Below are 10,626 nucleotides of genomic sequence, written 5' to 3'. Positions count from 1 at the left end.
AGTGCCCAACAGTCTTGCCAACTAGCTCAGAAACGAGTGAAATGAGTATAGTCCAAAAGTTGTTACATAAAAGACACAGAGCCTTTGTTCCCCCCACCCTCTTTTTTTATACTCTTCTATCCTCATACACACTAAATAAGCTACTCAAGCCAGCCCCCACACCATTACCAAAACATCAAATAGCCATGCTGACATGGGACCAGTCTGTCACTAGTTACTACCCTTTGCCATGCTGCCAATAAGTGAAAGGCAGCTCCCACTTGACAAAAACAAAAAAATCCAGAAACAAAACAAAAAAACCCAACTCCAGTGGGGCCGTAGCTCATGCTGTTAATGTTAACACTCAGGAGGCAGAGGTAGGAGTTGAGTTTGAAGACTATGCAGAAAATCCTACCTTGGGGAAAAAAAAAAAAAAAAAAAAAAAAAGCTTTGCAGTTGTAATTAACTACTGCCATCTGCTGGACAAATGTCTCAATTCTGTGCACAGGGAAATTTGTAAAACAACTTTCCATGTAAAAGTGCTACACATGGCCCCACCTATAAGCCTAGGACCAAGAATCATTACATTGAAATATTGAACTGCTATTGGAAACTATTGCTATGGCTCATAGCACAAGTATTTCCCTTAAGAGTGAATGTTACTTATAAAATATAGCACTGAAATGATTTTAACTGAGACTGTCATGGTAGTGAATGTCAGTGACCTCAGTAATTTCCAGGCAAACCTGAAAATAGCTTGAATTTTGCCTCCTTGTGAATATGGACTTGGAAACCAAAACTGAAAGCAATGGTCCCTACACTTAACATCTTTCACTTACAAAATCAGTTCACTTTTAAGCCAGTCTTTTCAACACTCTGCAATGTCTTCCACCTAAAACTACTCCAATCTAGGGCTAGATCACAAAAGCCAATACAGCAAAATCTGTTTCTCACCATTTTGTACAAAACAGATTTTGCTAAGTAGTCAAGGCTTGACTTAGGGACAGGTTAGAGCTGTGTGCTACTAAGCCTACTGGCCTACCTTTAACACCCAGAACCTATAGGGAAGATTCGCAGATCTATTCTGACCATACCCAGATTATTTAAAAATAGAAAATGCTCTTTAGAGCATTTTTCAAAGTCCTTATACCAAGAGAACAGCAACCACCCTGGGTTTCAGTTGGACACTACAGTATAAATCTCCTTGCAGTTGCCTATCTGTACCTAAGTACCCTAGGTACTTTTAATTACAAAGTATCTCCCCAGGTTTTCACTGATAGTACTATGGTTCCAAAGTCTGTTTTACTGTGTATGTGCCTTTAATCCCAGCACCAGGGATCCGAACCTTCCACAACAGGTGCCATAGGCTGCAGTACTCACTTCAAGGCTTACATAGAACTTGTAAACCTAACCCCCCAAGCAACTAGGCTAGGTGTAGACCACTTAAGGCTGGCCACTAGGTGGCAGAGCTCAACACTAAGTTACACAACACTTGGAAGATGGGAGGTCTGCAATGGCTAATTTATGGGTTAAATATATAGTCCACCATGTAGTCTTTGCCCAGATTTCATAGCTAAGAACCAGAACCCCATTGTTAAGCTGGTCAAGTGTTACGCCTTGCCAGTCAACCCCACTAGTTCAAGGCTTGACTTTATTTAGGAACAGTCCCAGGCCAGCTCAGTGTTTTATTTAACTCAGTCAGGACAACTGGATGGTGCCAATTTAAATAGTTTTATTATTCCATATTACTTGTTTTGGGTCCCTGTGGAACAATGCTATACCCTCTACTTGGACTGACTTAATCCACTTCTTCAATGGTGGGGCCTGAAGAAGCACCACCAGATGGAGGAGCTCCACCACCAGGGAAGCCACCAGGCATTCCTCCAGGCATGCCACCAGCACTCTGGTACAGCTTGGTAATGATAGGATTGCAGACTTTCTCCAGTTCTTTCTGCTGATGCTCAAATTCTTCCTTCTCTGCAGTCTAGAAGGGAAAAAAAAAAACAAATTAAAAGATTCCCAGTTACTTTTCTGTGCTGTGGGGGGTGGGTTGCCAAATACTAAATCTACATATTAAAGAACCCTGTTCCTCAGCTATTGAGTCACTCAGACATCCAAGGAAGGTAACTGCCAACACTTGTCCATTCTGGTGGAAACCGCGAATGTTTTGGACCATTCATCATAGTGACCCCCTTTATTATCCCTGTCCTGACTGAACATCTACTTCCTCTTATTGGCAAAAGATCATGTACCTGATTCTTATCCAGCCAGCTGATGATTTCATTGCACTTGTCAAGAATCTTCTGTTTGTCCTCATCATTGATCTTGCCTTGAAGTTTCTCATCTTCAACAGTTGCTTTCATGTTGAAGGCGTAAGACTCCAGTGAATTCTTAGAGGAAACCTTATCTCTCTGCTTCTCATCCTCAGCCTTGTACTTCTCAGCTTCTTGGACCATGCGCTCAATATCCTCCTTACTCAAGCGGCCTAATAGAAAGTTACAATGTCATGAAGGTATCTTTTAAAGGTAAAAATATTGTTCCATTCAGAATAATTAGCATGTCCACTTACCCTTGTCATTGGTGATGGTGATCTTGTTCTCCTTTCCTGTGCTCTTGTCTACAGCAGAAACATTGAGGATGCCATTGGCATCAATGTCAAAAGTAACCTCAATCTGAGGCACCCCACGGGGTGCAGGAGGTATGCCTGTGAGCTCAAACTTTCCAAGCAGGTTGTTATCCTTGGTCATGGCCCTTTCACCTTCATACACCTTAAAGAAAAGCAAATGAAATTAAGACATTTAGAAGTCTCTACTGTGACTTAAGCCCAATTTGGGGAAGATCAGTCGCTCAGACATCCAAGGAAGGAACTAGCCAACACAGAATTTCTGGTGGAAACTACGAATGGTTTTGGAATCCATCATCACAGCGAAAAACTTCCCCAGGTTTTCTATACAAACTAGACAAAATTCTAGGAACACACCTGGATGAGTACACCGGGCTGGTTGTCAGAGTAGGTGGTGAAAGTCTGTGTCTGCTTGGTGGGAATGGTGGTATTGCGCTTGATGAGGACAGTCATGACTCCGCCAGCAGTCTCAATACCAAGGGAAAGAGGAGTGACATCCAAGAGCAGCAGATCCTGAACATTCTCAGACTTATCTCCAGATAGAATGGCTGCCTGGACAGCTGCAAGAAAAATAAAAAACATGTTAGAAATAACTCAAGTAATGTAACTTAAATCTCTTAAATGTATTTCATTCGCTCAGACATCCAAGGAAGGAACTAGCCAACACAGTATTTCTGGTGGAAACTACGAATGGTTTTGGAATCCATCATCACAGCGAATCTTACAGGGCTCTAGGCCTCTTTACTGAGACTTGCTGAAAACTGTACTTACCTGCACCATAGGCAACAGCTTCATCTGGGTTAATGCTCTTATTTAGTTCTTTTCCATTGAAGAAGTCTTGCAGAAGTTTCTGAATCTTAGGGATTCTGGTAGAACCACCCACCAAGACAATATCGTGGATCTGCGACTTGTCTAGTTTGGCATCTCGAAGGGCCTTCTCCACAGGGTCCAGTGTGCCACGGAACAGGTCAGCATTCAACTCCTCAAATCGAGCACGGGTAATGGAGGTATAGAAGTCAATTCCCTCATAGAGAGAATCAATCTCAATACTGGCCTGGGTACTGGAGGACAGTGTGCGCTTGGCCCGCTCACAGGCAGTGCGCAGACGCCGGACAGCTCTCTTGTTCTCGCTGATGTCCTTCTTGTGCTTCCGCTTAAACTCAGCAATGAAATGGTTGACCATGCGGTTGTCAAAGTCTTCTCCACCCAAGTGGGTGTCTCCAGCTGTTGATTTGACTTCAAAAATTCCATCCTCAATAGTGAGGATTGACACATCAAAAGTGCCACCTCCCAAGTCAAAAATCAACACATTCCTTTCAGCTCCAACCTGCCAGAGAGAAAAGTATTTCTTAGCTCAAGGCATATTCCTGGCAAATTAACTATAAACAAAAATCACACTTGATACTCACCTTCTTATCTAAACCATAAGCAATAGCAGCAGCGGTTGGTTCATTGATAATTCGAAGTACATTGAGGCCAGCAATAGTTCCAGCATCTTTTGTTGCCTGCCGCTGAGAGTCATTGAAGTAAGCTGGCACTGTGACCACAGCATTGGTAACAGTCTAGAAAATAATTACACAACAGTTTGGTTAGCATTCCAGCCCTGACCAGGATGTTGAAGCTAAAATTTAAGAGGGGGAAAGAGCCCATCTAGTTACTGACACCTATTAAAAAACCAACCTTTCCAAGGTAAGCTTCTGCAATTTCCTTCATCTTTGTCAGAACCATTGAGGAAACTTCCTCTGGGTAGAAACTTTTTGTCTCCCCCTTGTATTCGACTTGGACCTTGGGCCGGCCTGCATCATTCACCACCATGAAGGGCCAGTGCTTCATATCAGACTGAACAACAGCATCATCAAACCTACGTCCGATCAGACGTTTGGCATCTGTAAAACATTAAATTGAACCTTAGTGACTAGCTGCAGAAAAAAAAATCCCAAGGATGACCATCTGGTTTAAATGGGTACAAGCTCCGGTGCAGAAAGCAATCAATGGCCCATTGTACCACCGCATTGGCAATTAACAGTTGCAATCTCTACATTCCAAATTTCCTGCCACCCAGCCCCTTTTAATCAAACACCAATAGCACAAAAATACTGACGACTTACCAAAAACTGTGTTGGTGGGGTTCATTGCAACCTGGTTCTTGGCCGCATCCCCAATTAATCTTTCTGTGTCAGTGAAAGCAACATAGCTCGGTGTGGTGCGGTTACCCTGGTCATTGGCAATGATTTCCACCTTCCCATGCTGGAAGACACCCACACAGGAGTAGGTGGTGCCAAGATCAATGCCAACTGCAGGTCCCTTAGACATGGTTGCTACAAGGAAGGAAAAGAGGACAAGACGTCACTCCCAGACTGCAGTGGGTCTCGGACTCGGTGGCCCAGACCTTTCACCTGAAGCCACGCGGAAGGAAGGCTTATGGCAGCGCTGCTGCAGTTAGGGTGGCCGTGCCAAGCTTGGCACTGCGCGCCTGAGGCTCAAGGAACCATCTGTCCTACAGGTCTGCGACAATGGCTGAACACGTGGTCACCTCCGATCGCTCCCTCCACCCCCAGGATCGCGCACTGCGGGAGGCAGGATCGCTTTTTCCAATCCTGGAACCCCTGACCCGCGGGCGCCAGGCAGAAAGCCTCCTTTAAGCCCCAAACTGGATAAAAGAAAAAAATAGGCCCCGGCTCTTGCGGCTCCCCTCCCCCGCCATGCGGATCCTCAAGGCCATGGCGGCGCCGCCCTGACTCAGCCCATCCTCCCCTTCAGCTGCAGCTTCCGCCCCTGGCCGCATCGGCTTCCTAGGTGTCCTACCGATGCCTGCATCACATCGGCGGCCCACAAACACCCGAACCCCATGCCTCACCTTGCGTGTAGGCCCGACTGCGCTGACGACGAGACCTGACAAATGCCTGAGAGCTGGCTCCGCGTTCAATGAGACCGGTTTCCGCCCGCTCCACTCTCTCTTATACCCTGTCTTAGAACCTTCCAGAAGGGTGCCGCCCCATCCCAATGCCGATCATAGCTCCTTAGCCAATGGGCCACCAGGCCCTTCTGGGTGCACTAATGAACAAGCAGAACGCTCACCTAGGACCCGCCTCCACCCCGCCCCACCTCGCGATGACGCACGACCGCAGCGTTCTGGAACTTTCACGCTCGCCCCCGCTCTCGGAACGGCCCGGGGGGAAAGGGGAGGGCGGGGCGCCGAGAGCCCGCGCGCGGGAGCCCTCTGTCACTCAGAGCTCGTGGGGGAAGGGAGAGAGTCGGCAGCGAGGACGCATGCGCAACCCGTCCGCGCAGGCGGGAGGGGGCGGAAGGATGCCCATGCGGGAGGGCGGGTACATTCGCAACGGACCAATGGCAGCAGTGTTCGGCGCGATCTGGGCCTCTCGGGACCCTGAGCGGCCTGAAAGAAGAGCCTGAGGGAGGGGAGTCTGGGAAGAGAAGACGGAAGTGGGGCGAGGACAAAATGGCTGCGAAGGTTGTTGCGCCCCTCCCCCACTCGACCCTCGGTCCTTCTCCCCCAAGTCCATCAGTTTCCCGGCCTCAGGCTTCTTCCACCCACGGTTTTCCGAGCCCGAGAGTCAGGAGCACTGCTAGGCTTGTTTCGTGGCGCCTCGCTTGTGGGAGGCTAGACCGCGGCGCGATCTCCCTTCAGTTCCCCTCTCCAGCAAAATGGAACAACTGGATCCCCCAGTGCGGAGGCTCGATATGCCTGACTTGTCCCATGTCACCAGGATCCTGGTTTGTGATCCTCTGAAAGAAATAGCCCAGTCCTCTTTGCTAGCCCCTCAGCCGATCGCCCCTCCCCGCCTCCGGACTAGGACAGCATGGCCTCTGTCCCCTCTCTGCCCCACCAGAATTATTAGTACTTTATGGGATAAATGTACAAAGGGATAATTCCCCCTTTGGGTGAGCTAGGCATTGACCATCCTCGTTTCCGGCAGCCCCGTGTCCTTGATCTAGTGATCTCGACCTTTTATTTTCAGCAACATGAGGTAATGTCTCTCCTGACTTGACTTTTACCAAAAATTAAGCGCCCGACCGCACAGAGTCCTTGAAAACGTGACTGAGCCAATGGCCGGAGCCGGTGCTTAGACTATGAAACCGCAGTGCATGATGGCAGGGCGTTCCGGGCCTTGTCACACCAAGCCGGTCCCTCTAGCACTTTCCACGTGTCCTTTCAAATAGGCAGGGATCGCAGCTATTTATTACTTAGACAGGTTTGGTTTTTTTGTTTTGTTTTTAAGACTACTGCAACTACTTTTAGTTGCAGCGTTTGATTTGGAAGGTCTCCAGACCTTGTGAGGAAGGCTAGCTAGCAGAAGGCCAGGGACTCTTTGTCCTTGTCAAAAGCTAGTAATCACTAAGACAAAGCCATAATTTTTTTTTCCTGATATTTGTATCTTGGGAGGAATGTTGGCTTGGAGTTCATAGAGGGATGTACTTTAACTCTGTTACAGTTCAAGAAGTTCGTTTTAATACAATGCTTTTCATGCAAAGGTAATGTGTACATTACAGGTAAAGGCTTTTTACATGATTTGATTATCAAGACACTTTTCTAAGGTATGTATTACCCCCATCTTAGAAACCTGAGGAAAAGTGACACAGAGACATCACTTGTAGGAAAAGGCACAACTGGTTTTTCCTGGAATCACCCCCTCCACGTTTTTTTTTTTTTTTTTTTTTAGCTAATGTTTAACTGGGTGTGGCAGTTCAAGCTTTTACTTAGTACTCAGGAGACAGATCAAAAGTTCTGCTAGACAGAGTTGAAATATATGAGACTGTCAGTCTGTAAATAAAATTAAGAAAATTTAGAGCCTGAGTCTGTTTCACAAGCATTCTTTCTGGGAGGTGGGTGGTGCAGGACTGTGACCCTTGCTACTCCAGAGGCTGAAACAGGAAGAAAGCTCAAGGCCTGCCTGCCCGGCCCTAATCAAAGGCTTGCCTGAAACTCAAATCAAGGCAGGACAGGAAGACAGGAAATGCTGAGGCTAGGAGAAGGGAAAACAGCTCCTGGAAAAGCAACTGAAGCTCTTGACAGTAGAAAACGAGAATTCCAGCAAAATTAGCTACTCTTTAGTGCCCCTCTACCTTCCTAGCCATGAGGCGGATACCTCCCAGGAATCTCACCAGAAACCCCATTCACAAGGAGAAGACTTTACTCTCTGGTGCAGTCTTAGTGGCTCCAGGCTTCACTTTATCAGATGACAGTTCCGGCCAAGGCATTTAAGGAGCCAACCTATAATCTAACTTATCAAGAGACAGAAAGGGGGAGGGGAGATCTCAGGACCTGCAGGACAGGGGGTTATAGATTAGTGCTGCCTTGATCTGCAAAAGCTTCTCTTTGCAGAGAATGGTGGTTACAATGGACTGCTGAGTGCCCACCCCTAAAGGGATGTAGGATCACCTCCCAGACTCAGGAAACATGAGGGAACTGGGAGTTGAAAAAAGAAAGCCAGATGATAGGCACAGGAAGTCCGGGGCATGGCATGGCAGTGGCACCGGTCAAGTCAGTGGCTGCCACTGCTGCATGGGAGCTGCACAAGACTGATCCTCTAAATAGTCACAGACTGGGGAGGGGCCCAAAGGGAACAAATGGTTTGATAGTTGGTGAGTAAGCCTTGCTCCAGCTGGTAAGTCCACACTTGGGCCCATAAAGGCAGCCTGCATTAGGTCCTGTGGGTCACAAAGTAAAAACAGAAGTCCTGAAAGTGGAATGGGGATCTTTTTAAAAAAGGTTTCTTTTAATTGCTGTATCTATGTGTGAGGGTATCAGATTGCGTAAGACTAGTTGTAGATGGAGGTAAGGTATAAATTTCTAGGGCTTCTGGCCAGATTAATGACTGGTAAAGTCCAGTCTCAGAGATGATAAAGTGGAACTCTGGTCTAGTGTGATTCCCAAAACCTCACAGGCACATACCCTTACACATACACACCACACATACATACACAACATGCTCACAAATAGTTTTTAGTCAAAAGAATTAACCTCTGCCTTGGTCACTCAAAATGTGCTCTAGGACTTGAGCTGTTTTTACTGTCTATCAAAAGCACAAAACCCCTACAAGATAGCTCAATGGGTAAAGTGCTTGTCATTGCAAGCCTGAAGACATGAATTTGATTCTTGGAAGCTTTGGAAAGAAAGGAAGGAAGACAGAACATCCAAACTGATCCTTCGGTGTTGTACTCTGACCTCCACACATACATCATAGCTTGAGTGCTCCTTTCATTATAAAAAATAAAATTATTGACCAAATAAAAGCAGGAAATATAATGAATGTTGTTCCTTTGCTTCTAGATGCTCAGAGTTTCAAACAGAAAATTTACTTATTCAAGATCTGAAATAAACCAACCATAGTGATGTAGACTTATAACCCCAGTACCTAGGAGGTGAAGACCAGAAAAAAAAAAAAAAAAAAAAAGATGCTAGTTCTAGGCCCCCTTGGGCTACCCATTGAGACTGTTTAAAAACTAAAAACAGGGTGTTTGTACACCCGCAATTCCTAGCACATAGGAGGCAGAGGCCTATGGGTCATTTTAAGTCTAAAGCCAACCAAGTCCACACAGTGAGACCAACCCTCTGTCCTAATTTGCTTTCTATCACTGTGACAGACACTGTGACCAAAAGCAGCATGAGAAAGAAAGGGTTTTTTCATATAACTTATAATCCATCAAAAGGGAAACCAAGGCAGGATCCTGGAGGTCGGACTGAAGCAGACACTAGGGGTGTCCTGTTCACTGGCTTGCTCTCCATGCCTTGCTCAGTTTGTTTTTCAGAAGACTCAGGACCACCTGCCCAAGGGTGGTACTACCCACAGTGGGCTGGGGCCTTCCATATCAATTATTAATAAAATGTCTCACAAACTTGGCTACACACTGTTCTGATGGAGGTAATTTCTCAATTGACATTCCCGCTTCTCAGATGACTCTAGCTTGTGTTAGGTTGACAAAATGACCACCCCTCACCTCCCCCCCCCAAAAAAAACTAATCAACATATCTTCTCTAAAAAACAAAAAAAAAAAAAAAAAAAAAAAAATCAAGGCTTGGGTGCTTGGGACTTGTAATGGGGAAGTTTGGAACATGGGATTCTGACTCGAAAGCAAATAGTGGTTTACACTGTGGTGTGCCTGTCATGTGGCATAAAACACAGCTAAACTCTATTTTCAGTGTATGGTATACACAGCTGGTTTGATTTTCATTACAAGGTCAAGTATAGGAGGAGCACAAGTCTGCACTCAGAACGCAGGGGCAAGAGGATTTGAAGTGAGCTACAACTCAAACAACACATTTACCTCAAATCTTAAGAAGGAGGAATTGGCATGCTTTTCATTTTGTAGATGAGGAAAGGCTAAATAATTAAAATGGTAAGCCACAAGGTCATAGTCAAATCAGGGTTTTGTTTTTTTTTTTTTTTTCTTTTTTTTTTTTTTTGAGGGTGAAAGGTCAAAATTTTATTTTCTTCATAATAAAATCGGCTCAGAACTGGATCACTTGGCCCTTTCTCTTCTTGTCACCTCCCAGTTCAAAATGCTTGCATCTCTTAATAGCCAGCATCCTCTTAGATCTGCAGTTAGGCTCAACGCACTCCAGTCTCAGCACGATCTTCTTTGTAGTTTTAGCCTTTTTGCGGAAAATGGGCTTAGTCTGCCCACCATAGCCACTCTGTTTCCTGTCATAACGCCGCTTTCCCTGGGCATACAGAGTCCTTGCCCTTCTTGTACAGTGTCACCTTGTGGGGTTGGTGCTTCCCACATTTCTTGCAGAACTTCCGGCGGGTCTTAGGAATGTTCACCATGTTTGCAGGAGTGCTATCAGCTCAGAAAAGCTAAATCAGGGTTTCTGTTCCTTTGTTTTTGTCTAAACTGTTTATTGGGATGGCTTCCCTCTTATCAGTTTTTAGCTCTGCTTCCTCCAGAGGGAACTTCCTTCAGTAAGCCTTGTCCTTCCTCCTGAAGCCCACTGAGGCCAGCGGAGCAGGCGACACATAAGACTGTCTGTGTCTGTGCCTGACTGAAGACCATGGACTTTC

The 10,626-nt window shown here is 46.0% G+C and overlaps 1 protein-coding gene and 1 pseudogene across 2 annotated transcripts; both read right to left on the bottom strand.

Moving 5' to 3' along the window:
• Nucleotides 1-1,691: 1,691 nt before the first annotated feature.
• On the bottom strand, nucleotides 1,692-5,549 carry HSPA8 (heat shock protein family A (Hsp70) member 8). Its single transcript, XM_080929997.1, has 9 exons — nucleotides 5,460-5,549; nucleotides 4,711-4,920; nucleotides 4,283-4,488; nucleotides 4,012-4,164; nucleotides 3,374-3,929; nucleotides 2,960-3,162; nucleotides 2,549-2,747; nucleotides 2,232-2,464; nucleotides 1,692-1,963 (listed from the first exon to the last, which is right to left on the bottom strand). The coding sequence occupies exons 2-9, from the start codon at nucleotides 4,913-4,915 to the stop codon at nucleotides 1,778-1,780; spliced, it is 1,941 nt and encodes a 646-aa protein (XP_080786123.1). The 5' UTR covers nucleotides 4,916-4,920; nucleotides 5,460-5,549; the 3' UTR covers nucleotides 1,692-1,777.
• A 4,513-nt stretch (nucleotides 5,550-10,062) lies between these two features.
• Nucleotides 10,063-10,392, bottom strand: LOC308431304 (large ribosomal subunit protein eL42-like; annotated as a pseudogene). The gene has a single exon. The product of its transcript is annotated as a large ribosomal subunit protein eL42-like (transcript).
• Between the last annotated feature and the right edge of the window lie 234 nt (nucleotides 10,393-10,626).

Source organism: Micromys minutus, assembly GCF_963924665.1.
Source record: "Micromys minutus genome assembly, chromosome: 16".
Taxonomy (NCBI): Eukaryota; Metazoa; Chordata; class Mammalia; order Rodentia; family Muridae; genus Micromys; species Micromys minutus.
This window is presented reverse-complemented; position numbering and strand designations above follow the sequence as displayed.